We start from the raw sequence: 20,375 nt of genomic DNA on the forward strand, positions 1-20,375 counted from the left end.
AGAGAGAGAGAGAGAGAGAGAGAGAGAGAGAGAGAGAGAGAGAGAGAGAGAGAGAGAGAGAGAGTGTGTGTGAGGGGTGATGTGTCTTTGGCCCATGGTTGATGCTTTTCTTCCGAAGCCACCCGCACAGAACTGCAGGTAGGTCAGGTTGCAGGAAAGAATGAGAAGAGTCTATTGACCACTTCCCCACTCGCTCTAGTTTGCGAAACATTCGTTTTGTATATACAGAAGGGAACGTAAGACACTTACCAGCATCCTTTGAGCCAACGATGTTCCAGACTGGAAGTCGTTTCCCGACACATGTATTGGTGTGTTAGTGCAGACCAGCTTGAGGCAGTTGTGTTAAAACGAGTTTTAAGCGATTTCAGGGATGTTTTAATACTACTGTTGATCAGAATAGACTGTCCTAGTCGTCCTCGACTTAAGAACAAGAAGAATCGCAAAATCGGAAATGGAGTTGATCGGGAGTACTTAGCTTGTGAATTTAGAGTAAGGGAGTCATGTTGACCAAAATATTTCTTTTTAAATGATTTACGCGGACGGGTGAGTGAGGTTAAGTTGCCGTCGCCATTTCCAATTTTGTGATTCTTCTTGTTCTTTAGCAGACTTTGCAAGCGAACCGTATGTTACGCCGGAAACTTGAGAACTCTGAGATCATCCTTTGAGGTTACGATGAGCCCGACCGGAAGTCCTCTTCGGACAACCGTGTTTGAGTCCCTCCTTCCGGTGCTGGATTGCTTTGCTAGTACCCGGTTGGAGTCTGTAATCGCCCTCTTGTGATGTGATTCCTGCAGTTGGTCCATCTGCCAGAGGTGTTCATTGCACTCTCATTCCCAGCGCTACACACGTTGAAATGGCCATGATGTATTGTCACGATCGTCGCAAGATGTCCGCGTCCTTGGATTGAGTGCGTTCAGTGTCAGAAAGATTTTACTAGCGTCGAAATAGGATACGCCAATTGATCTTGGTACGGAGAAAAAAAGTAAGCCCTCCAAACAGCCTCTGCGCATGCGCACCGGGTGGTTGGGGAACGTCTGCGCATGCTCAGAAGCTTACTTTTGTTCTTCCAGTTTAAGATCCATTGGAGTGCCCTTGTTACGATAGGCCGTCACATCACCGAGGATCATCATCCAGTATCTCTTGCGAAACCTCACCTGGGTATCATCTTTTCCACAGGACCGCGCGATTGGCTGTGGGATTGACAGCGTTTCGACTAGCAGTGTCGCTGTGGACTCCTGCTTTGCCGTTCCTCTGCGACGATCACTCCTCATCACCTTCCGTAAGTTGAGTTTTTCTTACAGGTTTTGTTGGATCAGGACAGTATCAGATCAGGAAGATTGTCAAAGCGCTCAAATTCACAATAGGCTGCCTCATCTCAAAGGGTCATTTCTTATAAAGTCCCGTTTTTCAAAAAATTCTCATTCCCTCCCTTACTCAAAAGAGTTTACGTGGCATCTGCTTTGTAAGGTAGAAAATCAATTGCGGGTCACGAATCAATAGACACTTCTAGCAGGGACTGAAGTAAAGAACAAGAAGAAGAACATGGACCGGAAACAGTACTAGAAATCAAGCTTTTTCGGGGGTTTTGACCGGTTTAAATCAAGTTGTGTTTCAAATTAAGCTTCCTTGAATGTTAGGATAGAGAATAAACATTCGTCATCAAGAATTAAGCGTAATTTGGCAACTGTTTCCGGCCGTTCTTTTTCTTGTTCTTCACTCAAGGCTCTGCTTGAAGTGTCGTTTTTGGGCCATTTTGTTTGGCAGGCCGCTACAACCCCATGAATAAGCGAGTCGATTTCCAATGCGATATGGTTCTTCCCCCAGCCTTCCTTTGTCACTTGAAACAGCGCGAAAGGAATTTTGGGCCTGTCCGAGGGCAAGAAAAAAAAAACAAAAAGAAGGACCTTATTCAAACATTGTCCAAAAATCACATTACAGTATTCTCCCGCATTAGGTCGATTCGCAATAAGTCGTTTTCATGTGACGGCCCCCGCTTACGCACGGGGGTTTATGGCCCGGCGAGCTCGACCCTCGGGGATGATTGACAGGGGTCCTCCGTGCCGTCAGGTCGAAAATGCGCGAACCCGGGCGCTGACGGGACCCCGAACCGCAGTGCCGACTTGGCCAGCTAGCGTACACCCGTAAGGCGCCGGTCGGCACTGCGTTTCGGGTCATTCCAGTGTAGGACCCAAGGGCCGGCTGCCGGCTAATTGTTTTATGGCCTCCCCGAGCTCGGAGCACTGCCGGACAGGGCATAATGTAAGAAATTTTTACAACTGCCCAAATCCGGGCGACCGGAGGGGGGGGGGGCAATGGGGCAATCACGGCTGCAATTTGGGGCTGTGCGGCGGGGAGATGTGGTAAGCCTTATAGTTCCTAAACCATCTCTTGGATGTTTGAATTCTCGAAATTATCACGGTGATCTGGTTAGGTTAGGTTATGTGTTTTGCCACATTTCCTTACCCTAACTTCACCAAATTTGACCTCGAGACAACTGCCCATTTTTTCGTTAACAACTGCCAAAGTGAGATTAAGAACTGCCCAAACAAGCCACAACTGCCCGTTACATTATGCCCTGCTGCCGGAGCCCGGCCTTCGCACCATGTGCTGTTCGGTTTTCGTGTTCGTTATAGACCGAGATCCGGTCCCGAGCCGTCGACCTATTGCGGGAGAATACTGTACCTGCGTTGGGCGAAGGTAGGTAAAAAATCAATTGTGGGTCACGAATCAATTGTGGGTCATTTTTTTCGACGGGTCACCGCAGACCCGACGGAGATTGAACCGATTTGAATTTCGCGGTAGACCTTCCTTCAACCTTTCTTTGTCTCCCCAAAAAGCGTGTTTGTCCGAGCGACGACTGTAACGGCTCATATCAGGCTTCAAAGGAAGGCCCTTCAAAAAGTCGTGAAAATGGCGCCCATCCAACGAGGCAAAAAATCGTGTGTTTTTCAAATTGCCACCGTGAAGCTATTACGAGATAAAACGGGACGCCCTTGCTGATTTTGGTTCATAGTAGGTCAGGGAACATAAATTTACCTTAAAACAGCCGAAATCATTCGATGCCATGGTGCGCGGGTGATGGCAAAGTAGCTTTTGCTACCATGTCAGACCCATTATTTTAGACGAATTTTACGGTAGTTTTCCTGCTATTTTGTTTTTGTTTTTGTTTTCTGCGCTTCTGAGTGACTGATGTATCACAGTAAATTCCATTTTTCTGCTGTCACATTTAGTACTACGATACTACGGTACTACGATAATATGTTAAGCTTAGGCTACAGCCCCGGATGACAACGCTAGCTCTTCCAGTCTGCCATGCCATAAGGCTTTTTTGTTTTGGGGGGGGGGGGCATTGCGGGGCTTACATAGCTCCCGGAAGGGGACCGCTCTCCAACTACAGGCTAGGCACCCGAGGCAAGTCCGGCCCTCTTTTAAGGAGTCAAATCAATCCCTACAGTCTAAATATTCTGACTGAAATAGATAATAAACTGTAGCAATACGTCATGATGACAGGGTGTGGTGTTGGATTGTCTACCACACCGGCGGCCCTACAATATGCACTATAACAGTTTCGTCTCTAATCCAGGACGTTTAAGGGGAGGTTCTGGTGAAAATCTTGCCATTTTCCAAATGGATCCTACAGTCATAATTTGTTCGGTATATAAAATTTTTCATTGGGGAGACTAAAATTTGACTTTTGAAGGCACATGCCAGGCTGTAAGCCCAGTCGAAGAGTCTTTTTGAGCCTATTTTGGCTGTATCTTAAAAAATCTCCTTGCGCATACTATTTTGTCGTAACAGGTTGACCTGGACATTTTTCACTTCTTCGACTCATTTTCAAAAGATTCCGGCATGCATAGCTCAAAACTTCCATTATATTATTAATTATTGGCTTTTTAAGCTGAAAAGTCCCTAAAATTTGACTATTTTGTACATTTTTGATCAATTTAAGTGAAATGCTTGGTTAGAAAGCTTGCGAATAAAAATGCTATTGACATTTTGAGATGGACATGCCGGCATTTTAAAAAAATGAATCGAAGAAGTGAAAAATGTCTAAGCCAACCTTTCACGACAAAATAGTATGCGCAAGAAGATTTTTAAAGTTATAGCCTAAATGGGAGAAAAAGGCTCTGCGACTGGATTAAGGGCATAGAATGTGCCTCCCCAATGAAAAATTTTAATAAAAACTTGATAAGACATCAAATTTTTAACAAATTTTCACAGTGGGACCTATTTAGGAGAAAATAGCATTTTCACCAGAACCTCCCCTTAACTCACATCTGTCTCACAGTGAAATTAGCCTGTTAATTTTCCTTTTTAAGTGAAAAACGTGTCTTGGTAGAACCAGGGACCTTTAATTAATGAAAATAAGAAAATATCTTGCAAAAGTGGTCAATTTACAAGCAGAAAGACGAAATGGCCCACAATTGATTCATTGTGCTACAGAGCCTGCAGTTTTCACGATTCCGAAAAATAAATCCAAAAGTGAATTTCTCTCATATTTAAGCAAATCATATCCAAATTTGACCTTCCTACAGGGCTGACCCACAACTGGTTCCAAAAATCAATTGTGGGCCAAAACAGGCTATTTTTGAAACAGCCACAGCTTATTAAATAATAAATAAGGATGATAGGCCGGGCTACTATGCTGCAAAACTTAGTCCAAGGACCATAGTTAAAGGCCGCACATGCACTTTTGTCACCAGGTCAGAATTAAAGGCCTTAATTTGGAATTTTCCAAAATGTGACCCACAATTGATTTTTTACCTTAGTTCGAGGCTTTGCGCGCGGGTAGCTTTAAAAATTGCTGACCCGCAATGGGTTCCAAAACTCAAATGTGGGCAAGAACAGTTTCATCTTAAAAAGGTTGCTGCTCTCAGCTCTGTTCACGAGGACGACAGACAGGGCTGCTATGCTGCCAAACGTAGTCAAGGGAACATATATAAAACGACTCGTAGCCACTGTAGCTACTTGTTCAAAACCACTATTTTAATTATGCATTTTTCATCGAAGTTACCTATAATTGATTTATCACCTTATCCACGAAGAAAATAAAGGCATCGTAAAATTACCTCGTATCATGCAGGAATGCTTCGTATTACGAAGGAATTTGCTTCATAATACGGAGCAATTTCTCTATTTCTTAATGCCTCTGTCTTCGTGTTACGAAGCGATTCTTAGGAAGCTTTTTCTGTGTTGCGGGTAGTAGGTTTTTTTGAGCTAGCGATTCTTAAGAAGCTTTTTCTGTGTTGCGGGTAGTAGGTTTTTTTTGAGCTACTGTACAAACTCGGTCTGCTTGAGGTTGAAGCATGCGTGCAAGTACACTGCACCTGGAGCCAACCTGGCATGTGTACACTCCTCGCAGGCGCATGCTTGCCAAGTACACGCCAGGGTGATGGCATCGCGGGTGCATACACCAATTTCTAAACCTATTTCAAATAGAAAAGTCTTGATATGTTCGGAGTCCGTGTGCATTGCCCGACACATTTCTCAATCGCATAATAGTCACAATGACAATTTACGCATTTTGCGCACAATTTGGGCATTTTTCACGCATAATTCACATTTTTAACCCATAATGCTTTTGCTGCTTTAGTTTATTCCGAAGAGTATTTCTTGTGGTGGGTTTTGTTCTTTGTTTTTTGTATTTTTTTGCTTTTATTTATTTTAAGTTTTTGAGAAGGAACACAAGTTGAAATTTGAATTTTCCCTGACAACCTGGTGCAGGTTGCCAGGGAAGGAGGGTCGGCTGATTGTGTTTCCACTGATCGAATCTTTTATTTATATGCACTGTAAAATTTAAACTCTGACCATTTGGATTTGGTTAAAAATTAAATTGCAATGTTCAGCCCTTTTTACATTTATTGCAGAAAAGTGTTTTTTTGCGCTACTCTGCTAACAGGTTATTCAAGTAGAGAGTACCGTCAGCGGGGGTAACTTGGGACACTTTTTCACGTTTTTTTGAACGCAAGAGGCAAGATTCTCAACCCAGACCAATGGATCCCAACTATGTTAAAGTTTGACCCTTTCCCCATGATTTCATGCTTGTCTGGTTCATTTGCCTCTATTACATCGTTTCCTAGCGGTCTCGAAAGAGTGTGGGGCGTTCCACGTCAAACCATCATGGTCCAAAACGTACTTGCTCAGATCCGGCCCCCAATTTTATATCTGGTAGTGTACCACCCAAAGACCACTCTCATAAATTTTTTTGAAAAAAAAATTCAGAACTTTGGCCGCAGTGATTTTTTGAAACTTCAAAAAAAAAAAAAAATTATTTTCAGTTTTTTTAAAAATTGTGTATTTAGGTGCTAAAATGGGTTGAAAACAGTAAAGGGCAACATAAAATAGTGAAAAAAAATTGGGACCCCCAGCCCTTACCAGAAACAAAGTTTACGATAAATAAAAACACGGTTTCTTGAATTCCCAAAATACGCTGTCTCACTTTTGGACCATATTGGCATCACAGGATCCCAATGAGGTACTCTAACTGTCACGAAAAAATTAGGGACGGCAATCCATAAATACCAGAGATATTGTCAAAAAAACTCTAAAAGTTATCGAAGGTTATCGTAGCTTTTTCCCCCAAAATTGTCAAAATGGGACCTATATTGGTTCCGCTGAGGCGCTGTGCACTGAAATACTATTCAATTGTCTGTCTTGACACCATGGAAGATGTGCGAGAGGTGAAGGTCAGCATTACAAGAGTTTTGGAATTACACGGCAATAAGTTTTTTTCAATTATAATAACCAAATGCGACAAAATGCATTGTTTGGCAGTCGCCAACTGAAGCTCATTGATTGGTGGGGACTTCATCCGGGTCATCTTCATTTTCTTCTTTTAAGTCTCCAGCAGTTGCATGGTCAAGGCCCGGATGGCCCGGATGAAGTCCCTACCAATCAATGAGCTTCAGTTGGCGACTGCCAAACAATGCATTTTGTCGCATTTGGTTATTATAATTGAAAAAAACTTATTGCCGTGTAATTCCAAAACTCTTGTAATGCTGACCTTCACCTCTCGCACATCTTCCATGGTGTCAAGACAGACAATTGAATAGTATTTCAGTGCACAGCGCCTCAGCGGAACCAATATAGGTCCCATTTTGACAATTTTGGGGGAAAAAGCTACGATAACCTTCGATAACTTTTAGAGTTTTTTTGACAATATCTCTGGTATTTATGGATTGCCGTCCCTAATTTTTTCGTGACAGTTAGAGTACCTCATTGGGATCCTGTGATGCCAATATGGTCCAAAAGTGAGACAGCGTATTTTGGGAATTCAAGAAACCGTGTTTTTATTTATCGTAAACTTTGTTTCTGGTAAGGGCTGGGGGTCCCAATTTTTTTTCACTATTTTATGTTGCCCTTTACTGTTTTCAACCCATTTTAGCACCTAAATACACAATTTTTAAAAAAACTGAAAATAATTTTTTTTTTTTTTTGAAGTTTCAAAAAATCACTGCGGCCAAAGTTCTGAATTTTTTTTAAAAAAAAATTTATGAGAGTGGTCTTTGGGTGGTACACTACCAGATAAAAAAATTGGGGGCCGGATCTGAGCAAGAACGTTTTAGACCATCATGGTTTGACGTGGAACGCCCCGTGTCCCAAGTTACCCCATGACCGGTGGTAACTTGGGACAGGTTAACTGGCTACCGTCTCAGCGAAGTCAAGTCCACGGCCGCCTTGTCGTGAAGCCTCGGCATTAGTCCGCCACCAACGCATCCATCCTTGACTGCACAAGTCATTATATGTTGTATGTTTCAGGAAACGTCTTAAGGGGACTGGGGATCATGCCGCCGCTGCCAACATGTTGTTCGGGTGGTGGAGAGCGCCGCTCCCCGTCGAAGCGGAATGTGGATGGCCCAATCAACTCAGGAAAGAAGCATTTCGAATGCGCAGTTTGCTACAAGAAGTTTCACCGAAGAGGAGGTCTTGCAATTCATCTTAGAACCCATACAGGGGAGAAGCCTTTCGAGTGCACGGTCTGCAAAAAGGAGTTCAGCCGAACAGATCACCCAAGAACTCACCTTAAAACTCACACAGGGGAGAAACCTTTCGAGTGCACAGTCTGTGACAAGTTTACTCAAACAAGTAATCTGAGAACTCACCTTAAGACCCACACAGAGGAGAAGTCTTTCGAGTGCATGGTCTGTGACAAGAAGTTTACTCAAGCAAGTAGTCTAAGAACTCATCTTATGACCCACACAGGGAAGAAGCCTTTCGAGTGCACGGTCTGCAAAAAGAAGTTTATCAATGAAGGTCATCTAAGAACTCACCTGAACACCCACACAGGGGAGAAGCCTTTCGAGTGCACGGCCTGCAAAAAGAAGTTTATCCATGAAGGTTATCTAAGAAGTCACCTGAAGACCCACACAGGGGAGAAGCCTTTCGAGTGCATGGTCTGTGACAAGAAGTTTACCCACGCAAGTAGTCTAAGAACTCATCTTAAGACTCACACAGGGGAGAAGCCTTTCGAGTGCATGGTCTGTGACAAGAAGTTTACCCACGCAAGTAGTCTAAGAACTCATCTTAAGACCCACACAGGGGAGAAGCCTTTCGAGTGCATGGTCTGTGACAAGAAGTTTACTCAAACAAGTAATCTAAGAACTCACCTGAAGACCCACACAGGGAAGAAGCCTTTCGAGTGCATGGTCTGTGACAAGAAGTTTACGCTAGCAAGTTATCTAAGAAATCACCTGAAGACCCACACAGGGGAGAAGCCTTTCGAGTGCTCGGTCTGCAAAAAGAAGTTCAACCGAACAGATCACCTAAGAACTCACCTTAAGACTCACACAGGGGAGAAGCCTTTCGAGTGCACAGTCTGTGACAAGAAGTTTACTCAAACAAGTAATCTAAGAACTCACCTTAAGACCCACACAGAGGAGAAGCCTTTCGAGTGCATGGTCTGTGACAAGAAGTTTACTCAAGCAAGTAGTCTAAGAACTCATCTTATGACCCACACAGGGAGGAAGCCTTTCGAGTGCACGGTCTGCAAAAAGAAGTTTATCAATGAAGGTCATCTAAGAACTCACCTGAAGACCCACACAGGGGAGAAGCCTTTCGAGTGCACGGTATGCAAAAAGAAGTTTATTCAAGCAGGTAATCTAAGAACTCACCTTAAGACCCACACAGGGGAGAAGTCTTACGAGTGCACGGTCTGCAATAAGAAGTTCACTCGTGGAGGTTATCTAAGAACTCATCTCCAAACCCATGTAGGAGTGCACAGTTTGCGCTCTGACGTTTAGTCGAGCAAGGAGTCTGAAAATTCACATCTGGTCCAATGAAGCTTTATGGTTTGTAATGGCGGTCAGGCTGGCGGTGGCCTGCGGAAGCGTCTCAGTATCCATGCAAGGAAGTCACTCCCAGACCGCCGCGTCGCGGAAAGAGGAGCCGATGCAAGTTGCTTGTGCGATTATTACGTGCAGAAGAATAGTTTTAAATATCAGACAATTAGCTGTGACGTACATAAGGGATGTCTGTTGTTCAAATCTTGTCTATTTTGTTTTATTATATTTGGTCTCTACAGAATTCACCTTTTAAATTGCACTGACTCTTTCCATCCCAGGTAGAATGTCGGACACCATACAACGACGCTTACGGTGTTAATTATACACGAAGAACACAAGCTTCTGGGATAAGTATCTCGCTGACATTGAATGGATACATTTTCCCTTTTGACAATAAATAGCTGATGTAGGCCAGGTCAAAATTATGTTACAGGTAAGAGAATTTTAATGTACCAAAAGTGGCTTCGATTAGTCTAGTGTAAGACGTCAGTCCGAGGGGCCCCATTCATAAGATCTAATCTGGGGGTTCCCCTGCAAAATACAAAAACATTATTTTAAACGCAAGCGAATTTCACTCAGTTTGATCATTTGATACACCTTTTCATCAATACAATATGTGAGTGAATTAAGTGAAACTTGAAGATAATAGAACATGGGCTCCATTTTCGTCATCAGCACCCTCGGAAACACAAGAAATGATGTTAAACTTGTCTTCAGAACTGGGTCGTTAAAAAGTCTAGTTTTTCTGCCGCATTTTTAGTGTTTTTTGGCTTATTTCTGTTCATTTCTTATGTGGCCTTCAATAAGGGAGTATGGGGCGATTTGTAACAGGGGCGATTCGTAACAAATGCGTTTATTAATTTAAGTGGAGGGAGCAGAGGAAAATCTGAGTATGGCCCCTCTTTCGCTTCAAGTACAGGGTCCTTGAACAATCGAAGCGGATGTGATCGGTGCTCAGGTATAGTTTTGGAGGGCGTCTGAAATATAGGGTACATCGAAATTTCGGCAAACAGGAAAAATCTTTTATTTTGAGTTCTAGGAAGTTTCTGTCTGAGGCTCCCTAGGTATGAATCACCATCTAAGTACCGTTGGGGCCTTGAAGCGTGACCCCTTTACAATGTAACCACGTGGCATAAGTTGCTTTTAATTTGTCCAGTGATAGTTAGGGACGTATTTCTTGCGTAACAGCCATTTGGGGTGATTCGTAACAGACCCGTATAAAAACAAGAATTTAAGCAGTTTTTGCAATTAAATGCTTGAATCATTTCTCGAATCATCTGCTGCCTTATTCAAATTCATTTACAAAGCTCGAAATGCATTTTAAAGCAAGTTATTCTATTCTTTCATCTAAAATTGAAAAAAGTGAGGTTAGGATTGACATAGCCGATCAGTTAATGCTGAGGCGGTCAACGGCAGCTTGTAATGTAGATTTTTAGACGTCTGCAGGACACCCGAAGAACAACTGGTGGAGGAGATATCATTCCCGACGATGTTTCATTTAATGTGTAGGATGTTATGAAAAGCCCCATGGCTGTTACAAATCACCCCATGCTGGGGCGATTCGTAACAGCATGCAAGGGTTTGGAAAACGTCTTGGATTTCAAAGATTACGGACTCCAGATTGATCCAATGGAGCTGCACAGTCTAGATGAAGGGCCAGACTGCTCAACTGGCACAAGTTTGACACCGATATGCAGAATGCTCTTAATTTTGTATAGAGAATTCCGAAATCTGTTACAAATCGCCCCATACTCCCTTACGGCTTGCGAAAGGTGCTTCCGTGGGAGGTACCTTTTGAAACAGGCAACCGTCGCAACAGATAATAGTTTTGCTCGTCCGAGAGGGAGGGAGGTCGCAGGTCCCCGCACGACCGTTCTCAAACGTGGGCGCCCCAGCTGTCACGGGCGGTTCGCCTTCAGGCAGACTTAGCTAATACGAGAGCAACAAAGTTTTGCAGCACTTGGCAGTATGTGTGCGTCAACACTGGTAACAAAAATCCAACAAATTTGAGTCACAATCCCTCTCGCCAAAATAGGTTCATTCTGAGGGCCCCAGTCTACGCAGTCCATGCGAACGACCCGCCTAAAAACAAATCTTTTGTTGGCGGAGACGGGAGACGAGAAGAAAGGGAAATGGCCTCCGAGATCCAGGTATCGGGTATTCTGTACAAGACACTTGAATCATGTATACACTGTTATAAGAAGTGCTGTAAATTAACAACATTGATAGCAACACGACTTGATTTAGGGGCTGTTCATAAAATACGTCACGCGTTTTGGGGTCATTTTTGACCCCCACCCTCCCTCATCACAACTTCACTGTTAAAAAAGTTGTTAAATTTAATACATAACGACATCTTAATTTTAATAATCTTTTGAAAGGATATGAAAACTCATAAAGGTTTGTGAAGTTTAAGAAAATTTCTTACAATTACCAAAACATTTCTGACAAGTAATGAAAATATTGGTAACTTGCAGGAACTTTATTAAAATTGAAAAACAGGTTCATAAAATTTGAGTTTGTTTGCCAAATGCAATAATTTGTTTCTTAAAATTCAAAATAACTATGACTTTTCGTATTTGTTTCTCATCCTGCCAGTTAATATAGTGATCATTGGACGCTTCGCTACGTAAAGAACAAATTTGGATGATTTTGGTCATGTGAAGTTGTGTTTGGAGGTCCTTGGATGTCCGCTGCCTAGCGGAGTCTCCGCCGAGAGGCCTGGAGTCATCCACATCCTAGAGCCTGCCTCGCAGAGCTCACTCGTGGCGCACTGTTTGTTGAACCCTGTTTAAGACCCAATAATTTTTAGGGGTTCCCAAGAACCCCTATTGTCCGAGGTCCGTGGATTCTTCCCCCCCCCCCTCTCCGATTTTCAAATAAACAACTCTAATCTATTTCAACCATGAACAAAACGAAAATTCCAATTTTTTTCGAAAATTCATCGTGGAAATTTTCCGTAAACGCAAAAAACATAAATTTGCAACAATCGAAAACGAGAACCGTTAATGATATGAAAAAATGGTTCAAATAAAAAATGTGCCACTCCTCAAAACTAAACCTCCTGGCTCATCAAAGTAACAAGAAATCATATATGTTCTGAGTAAATGGTCAAAACATGAAAAAAAATCTCCATGGCAACGGCATGGTCCCATCGTACCACCCGTCAAAATTTAAAGTCGCCCATTAAAAAAAATCTAAACGCCGTGAAATTCGAAAATGCTAATGCTAACACATTGCACGGTGTCTCAACGTTGGAACATCTTTAAAGTCTGTCACTACTAAAAAGTTCGTAGCAGAAACGACACATCAAATTAATTTTCGTGGGTTGGCACCAATATGCTTGCCGTCTGCGCCCTTTCGAAAATCGCGAGGCTGAAAGAACGAACAGGCGCCCATTGAAACTGCCCCTCCATTGTTGCTGAGGTTGGATTGTTTGGCATGCTCTCAAAGGCTGCGGTTGTCTTGTCATGTTTTCCTCGATTTTCAACCAGTTATGGAAACGGGAACACCGTGCAATGCGATTAGCATTGGAATTTTTTATATTTTTTTTAAAGTTGGTAGCGTTGCGGTGCAGTAATCCGGAATTCCGGGTTAGAGACCGAGTTCCAGCCACTCTTCCAAGCAACTTCGGCAGTGAATTCGACTACTACCGTGAAACGGGGTAACTTCGGACACTTTAGAGAGGTTTTTTTGAAATTGTGAAAGTTGTAGTGTTGTCATGGACTTGATGGTTAAAATTTATCATCTACCCAACGAAACCATGAGACGGAGGTGTGGTGGTCTGCGCAGTCGAAAGTGCAGAGTTTAACATTACAAATCTGAAGGTCAAAGTTCTCGCCACTCCGCAGAGATGAGACATATGGTCCTTGCCAAATTTTGGTCAGACCTCAAAGTCTCGCTGAAATGACAAAAAAGTCCTCAAGTAAGCAAGTCTCGCCATTTAGTGGAGAAAGCGAATTTCACCAAGTTTGGTCATTTGAGGCAGCTACAAATCAAAATAATTTAGGATTGAAGTCATACAAACTTGAAGATGAAAGACAGAAGAAATTAATAGAGCGTCTAGAAATATGTTCCGCTCACTCTCTCGTCCGTTCCAAATGGTCAAACCTTTGGTGAAATTCGCTTGCGTTGCAGATAAGATTCTTTGACTAGGAGCGCCCAGATAAGATCTTTTATAAAGTTCTTTTTTGAATAGGGAACTTTGAAGTGTAGATCTGCAGCTCTAACTGAAATTTGGCTGTAAAAATGTCAAACGTGGCTGCAAAACTGTTTTACCATGTCACATCTCTCTTAAGCTTCCCGATGCTTGTGCCGATCTTGTGGATTATACTACGAAGAAAGAATGAGACGCAGGTTCATGAGAGAGGAGCCGAGTGAGAAGCAGTGCAAACTCTCAGACTCGTGTTGACTTTTATCTCTTGCCATAAAGGTTTTTGTGCAAACGCACTGGGAGAATTAATGAAGAGCGTATACATCGTATACACAATTGACAAGCCGCGCCGTGAAAGCCTACGCTAATCTGGGCCGGGATGAAAAGCAACGCTCGGCCGGCCGAGACGGCAGTGTTCAGCGCGCTGAGCCCCTGCGGCCGTCCACAACACTGAAAAGCTGAAATCCTTTCGGCGTTGTGTTGCCAGTGGGTGACAGTAAATAACCTCAAAAGCTCAATTGTTTTACTCATCCCACCTGCATGGAAAGTGAGCTCAAAGTGTGAAGTGGCCATCACTGGGCACGTTACTACATGCAGCTTCGACCCCGAAAGAATACATACGCACACTTTCCGTGACACTCCAGCAAAACCGGTTGTCCAGAATTTTGAACTCGGCAGCTTTTCACGTCGTTGTTAGTTAGTCGACCCGACAGCGTACTTACACACTTTCCGTGACTGCTCGAAACGAGCAGATGTTTCGGATAAGCCGCTCAACCGGGTGTGTTTGAGTGTTACGACACAGCCGCAAGCTAGTAATTGGCTGCGTGACAGCGAAAGTATACTCCAGTTGTCTTTTTCAGTGTTTGTGTGGGTGAGTGTCCGTACTACTTCTCTCAGGGGAAGAAACTAGTCTTTAACACCGAAATTTTACCAAAATTTTACACTTTCAGCCTCTTATTGACTTTATGGTCATTGGGGTCAGTTGGGGTAATAATGGGACAGTTTGAATAATAAGGTTTCCACAACTCAACAGTGGCGAGTTGGAGTGTTTCTAATGCTTTTAAAGGATAGGGAACTCTGTTCCACACCATTTGGCGTTAAAATAAGATCAAAAAGTCATTTAATTTTGCAGTTGTGTAAAATAAACTGTGAAAATTCGGACTTGTAAGTTTGGGGTAATAATGGGACACGCTGGGGTATAAATGGGACAAGGGCTTAGCAAGAGGTAAAACAGGCCTCAAAGTTTTCCAAATAGACACCACTTTATAAAATTCGATCCGTCTCAACACGAGGAACAATAAATGTCATCACATGCCACCGGTTCGGATGAAAAATGAAGAGGCATTGCGCTTCAAAAGAACTTGGGTGCAATTTGACCTTTTGCGACTATTTCTTAATTTCAAAGCCCATTAACTTTTTAAATATCCGTCCAAACCCATAGCATGTGTTGACATTTTTTGTTTGTATTGTCGAGGCCTATCTATTTCCGTTTAGAGATGTCAATTCGAACAACTTTGAAAATTTTCTCCCCAAAGGCCACAACTTAACATTAACCAAGTGTCCCATTTTTACCCCAGGAGTGTCCCATTTTTCCCCAAAGTGGTGTCCCATTTTTACCCCACAGGAAAATTCTACAATTGCAAGTTAAGGGGGGACCCTGGTGAAAAAATCGCCAAAATTCCCAAAAATAGTATTTTCAAAGTTCATAGATAAAAATGTGCATAGAAGGTTTCAAATTTAACAGGTTGAACACCTTTAAGCTAAGTGGGTAGTTTCTTTATCATTTGGAAGGAAATAACATGGAGATCAGTTGTCGTTGGCTTCTACGCTCAACTTCACAGCTTTGTTCAGTCGACAAAAAATTTTGTCGTAGAAAGACTTCCTGCGTTCCTGGTTGACACCTATATGAGTCGTCTTGCATGGACTCTATTCATTGATGACTTGTCGACAAATTTTAGTGACGGAATCTTGATATCAGTCCTACTTTTTTTAAAACACACCTTAAAGTTTGAAAAAAGGGAAAAAAATCACTTTTTTTTTAGTGTTGAAATTTGAAAACTCATATCTCAGGACAGAAGTTGAATTTGAAAATTCCGTCACTAAAATCTCTTCTACACATCTTTAGGATAACCCAAAAAATTTTTCAAGACTTTCCATCCCAATGAAAGGCGCAGGAAGATTTTTCCCCAACGCTCCAAAAAACACTAAAAAGCCACTTTTCTCAGAGACCGTTTAACATTTTGGATTGAATTTTGTTTTGGGAACTCGCCATAATGAACCTCATAATTAAGCAAAGTTTCAACTTTCTGGGATTATTTTGAAGCCTACTTGAAAGTTTCACTAGGGTCCCCCCTTAACGAATGCATTGATGTCAAAATGAGTTGGTGGATCGAAATCCTCGTTCTTTTAGCTTTCCAACACACTATAATACTTCACTTTTCTGTTTATGGGGGGTTCTGTAGTGTTCTAATTAGATGATCTCTGCGGCAAATTTTTCCAACCTCTAGAAAACCCATAAGGGAGTATGGGGCGATTTGTAACAGATTTCGGAATTCACTGATACTTTGACAGAGTGACGAAAGTCCAAAATTTTGTTAAAATGAGATTTTTGGCTGCGTTCTAGAACTTTTGATTTTCTGTCGACTGGTGAAAAGCATATGTCGATATCTCTAATAGATTCAGCGTAGGAAAATACTTCAAAATGACGAAAGTCCAACTGTACTTTGACAAAATGACGAAAGTCCAGCCGTACTTTGACAAAATGACGAAAGTCCAACTGTACTTTGACAAAATGACGAAAGTCCAGCCGTTCTTTGACAAAACGACGAAAGTCCAACCGTACTTTGACAATATGACGAAAGTCCCAACTGCAAAACCGGTCGTAGGTAACTATTGCTTTCCAATTAAGATAATTATTCATGAGTTCAGTGACGGCATGAACATAAAACATGCCAGAGTTGAAAAGTTTCATTTAATTTGTGTTAGCAGTAAAGGTGGACTTTCGCCATATTGTCAAATTACGTATGGACTTTCGTCGTTTTATCAAAGTACGGTTGGACTTTCGTCGTTTTGTCAAAGTACGGTTGGACTTTCGTCGTTTTGACCTCATTTTCGTACGCTGAGAAATGGCGAATGTCCACTATCTCGGGAACTAAGCTGCCGATTGCAATGGCTCTTGAACCTAAAGAACACTCATGCCTTCAGGATTCTATGGTGTTAAACTCAACCATCAAATCCCAAAACTCTATTTTGCAGCTCAAATTTTAGACTTGTTTTGACTCTCCTGAAAAATAAGAGATTGTGGACTTTCGTCACTTTGTCAAAGTACTAGTGAATTCTCTATACAAAATTAAGAACATTCTGCATATCGGTGTCAAACTTGTGCCAGTTGAGCAGTCTGGCCCTTCATCTAGACTGTGCAGCTCCATTAGATCAATCTGGAGTCCGTAATCTTTGAAATCTAAGACGTTTTGCAAACCCTTGCATGCTGTTACGAATCGCCCCAGCATGGGGTGATTTGTAACAGCCATGGGGCTTTTCATAACATCCTACACATTAAATGAAACATCGTCGGGAATGATATCTCCTCCACCAGTTGTTCTTCGGGTGTCCTGCAGACGTCTAAAAATCTACATTACAAGCTGCCGTTGACCGCCTCAGCATTAACTGATCAGCTATGTCAATCCTAACCTCACTTTTTTCAATTTTAGATGAAAGAATAGAATAACTCGCTTTAAAATGCATTTCGAGCTGTGTAAATGAATTGGAATAAGGCAGCAGACGATTCGAGAAATAATTCAAGCATTTTAATGCAAAAACTACTTAAATTCTTGTTTTTATACGGGTCTGTTACGAATCACTCCAAATGGCTGTTACGCAAGAAATACGTCCCTAACTATCACTGGACAAATTAAAAGCAACTTATGCCACGTGGTTACATTGTAAAGGGGTCACGCTTCAAGGCCCCAACGGTACTTCGATGGTGATTCATACCTGGGGAGCCTCAGACAGAAACTTCCTAGAACTCAAAATAAAAGATTTTTCCTGTTTGCCGAAATTTCGGTGTACCCTATATTTCAGACGCCCTCCAAAACTATACCTGAGCACCGATCACATCCGCTTCGATTGTTCAAGGACCCTGTACTTGAAGCGAAAGAGGGGCCGTACTCATATTTTCCTCTGCTCCCTCCACTTAAATTAATAAACGCATTTGTTACGAATCGCCCCTGTTATAAATCGCCCCATACTCCCTTAATTGCCATGTTTTGCTTGATTTCTTAATTCTCATTTCCATGAGCAGTCATTGTCCCGCCGAATGAAAAATGGAATACTAGACACCCCAATGAACATTTTAAGCACAAACATGTCATTGTAGGACGTTTTAAAATGCCAAAACTCGTCAAGTTTAGAAAGTGTCCCATTTTTCCCCAAGTTTTCTGTGTCCCATTATTACCCCAACTGACCCTAACTTGGTACTATAGCCTACAACAATAATACTGAGTATTTTCTTCTTAGATACGAACAATTTACTGCATGAAATTATGTAGGAATTCTTGTTTGTCAATAGGTACTAACAAAAATGCAGATAATACGAACAAAAGTCAAAAGCACATATTACTGTTGCACAAAAATCAGAAGTACTATCGACAAAATGTCAATACCATGTACTAAAAGTCAACAGTCTGTCTGCGAGTGTACGTCTAAAAATTGAATAAATTTGATGGTTAGTGGTTTTTTTCTTATAGAAGGCTGGTTCTGTAAGGTTCGTTTTGAAAAAAAAAATGACTCAGCCATGTTACCTAGAATCTGTACTCTTTCTGAACCTAGAACTTGAAATCTATCTGGTAAACTTCGAAAATACGCAAAGAACCCACTGCGCGCATGATTTTGAGAGAAAGCGGCATCGTATCAATAATGCACTTGTTCCTTCCTCCAAAGGACTCCTGGCACTTTAGACTGAACTAGGATAATTGAAATGTCTGGTTCGTAATGGCATCAAATTTACATTTTAGGAGTACCAGAAAAGTATTCAAATTGACACATTTTAGCAATTGCTTTCGGCCACTTCCGCTCGCCCGATTGAAGATGTCCTAGTTCAGAGTGACGGCCTCCTGGAGGTGAAACATTGGAAAAATCGTAAGAGGGAAAACTATTGCCGTTAGGTCAGGTGTCAAGTAATGGAGACTAGTTCACAGTTGAAAGCCAGAGACCAGATTGATTTATTGTTCCAAAGAGATTCGACATGTTGACAGAGGTTGAAGGAAACAAGAACACGCTCAAACATCGAGAGCCAATCAGAAGTAGTGACCGATTAAGTGACTAGCGGAAGTGCCAACTTAACTTATAAATACAATAAAAACTCTCATCGGTCTGGCTTGAATCGTGCGCGCAATAACTAAATATTGCAATAGAGTATTCTTGTCAACTATCGAAGAACAACAGGAAGAACAAAACCGGAACTGGCGCTGGCAACATAACCTCGCAGAAGAGTTTTCCGAAGCGTATCTCCTCGAAAAGCACTTCCGTCAGTTTCAAATACTTCGTGGCCGAGGAAATAAAATTGTTTGTCAACATTTCCCCCTTACACCGGGCTTGCTACCTACTCCCTTTCTGCCCGGCTTCCCTTTTTGTTCTACCTCTTCGATTGGCTACGCCTAGAATGCTCGGCACCAAAAATTCAAAACACTCATAAACGAAAATCGGATTTTTTGACGGAGAATGACGAGTCTTACCCCGTAAACGGATCCGTCAAGTGATCCCGCTGAGATTTTGCAGGATCATTAGATGTGCGCTTGGATTGCCACGCGTCAATTTCTCAACCCATTCAGTTACACCATCGATACACTGTAAAAGTGTCGCGAATCTTCGAAATGTTACAACAATATTTGGTCGTTTACAAAAATTATCGTAATTCTACAAAATCACATCTTAAAGAGGGGGTCGCACCACCAAAATCATAGTGAAATGTTTCGTTCAGAGGTACTTAAAGTAAAACAACAAAAAAAAGGTCTTTTACGGAGCTATCTTGATATACCAAAGAGTTTTGAGCTTACAAAGAGCTTACAAAGAGAGTACTTCTTAATTTTCGAACCATTTCCGCGTATTTCAAACTAAGTTGTTTTTACCTTAGATATGCTGAAAATACTTCGTAAGGTTTCAAGCGCGTACCTTGAAAGTACCATCCATTCCTGATAAGATGAGAATTACCAGGCATTGTTTTAGGTTTTGTAGTGTACTGTGTAACTGCCAATAGAGGGTTATATTTCCTGCATATAAGTCATTAAACATAATGAATCAGCTCTGTCTAACATGCCACTTGACGACTGAGAGGCCTGAGAAATAGACATGGAAATCAAGTGTTGGTCTAACATTGAAGCCCTAACCCAACTTACGTCACCCTCGTGAAATTTTACAACAGGCCACGAGGTGAAGTCTCTACGTGAATCTGGCTGACTCCAAGGATGGGTTGGAGAATTTCGACCCGTATCTCAAGCGTGGGCCCACGCTGGCGATGTTGGGTGCGGCCAGTCGGGTCTAGGACAGCCGACCACACTCTCACTGACCACGTCCCCCACTCACCACTGACAAGTGACCACTTCGTACTCTGACCGCGCGTACAAACTGGTCACACTCTGACCCCTAAATACTGACCACAAAAAGTCAAAAAATCCAATATTTATTTAAGTTTAATGAGAAAATGGCCCTTAGAAAGTCGATGTCAAAACGTTGATAAAAAGGGTCCTTAACATGTTCACTACGCAGTCGTGGTCAATATGATTGAGGGGTCATTTTTTACCTGGGTCAGTTTAACTGTGGTCACTTGTCCGGATACCCGGCCAGTCAGGAATTTCATGGAAGCCAAGGGCATTGAAGATCTTAGAAGACAGCGAGCGATGCTCCTGCGTAAGGACGAGCGTGATTGTGGCCACAAAATTGTGGCC

General features: G+C 42.2%; 1 protein-coding gene across 12 annotated transcripts; it reads left to right on the forward strand.

Annotated features, from left to right (window-relative positions):
• The first annotated feature begins 13 nt into the window (after positions 1-13).
• LOC117646851 (gastrula zinc finger protein XlCGF57.1-like) lies at positions 14-9,523 on the forward strand. 12 transcript variants are annotated; one of them, XM_034388118.1, is made up of 3 exons: positions 14-138; positions 1,177-1,279; positions 7,759-9,523. In XM_034388118.1, exon 3 carries the CDS (start codon positions 7,785-7,787, stop codon positions 9,237-9,239), a length of 1,455 nt encoding a protein of 484 aa, XP_034244009.1. In that variant the 5' UTR covers positions 14-138; positions 1,177-1,279; positions 7,759-7,784; the 3' UTR covers positions 9,240-9,523. The 12 variants fall into 12 exon arrangements, with proteins under 12 accessions (XP_034244009.1, XP_034244014.1, XP_034244008.1 ...); XM_034388123.1 differs by lacking the exon at positions 14-138 and adding an exon at positions 175-236; XM_034388117.1 differs by lacking the exon at positions 14-138 and adding an exon at positions 195-308.
• The last annotated feature ends 10,852 nt before the right edge of the window (positions 9,524-20,375 follow it).

This window comes from Thrips palmi, unplaced genomic scaffold (assembly GCF_012932325.1).
Source record: "Thrips palmi isolate BJ-2018 unplaced genomic scaffold, TpBJ-2018v1 HiC_scaffold_2, whole genome shotgun sequence".
In the NCBI taxonomy this organism is placed as follows: Eukaryota; Metazoa; Arthropoda; class Insecta; order Thysanoptera; family Thripidae; genus Thrips; species Thrips palmi.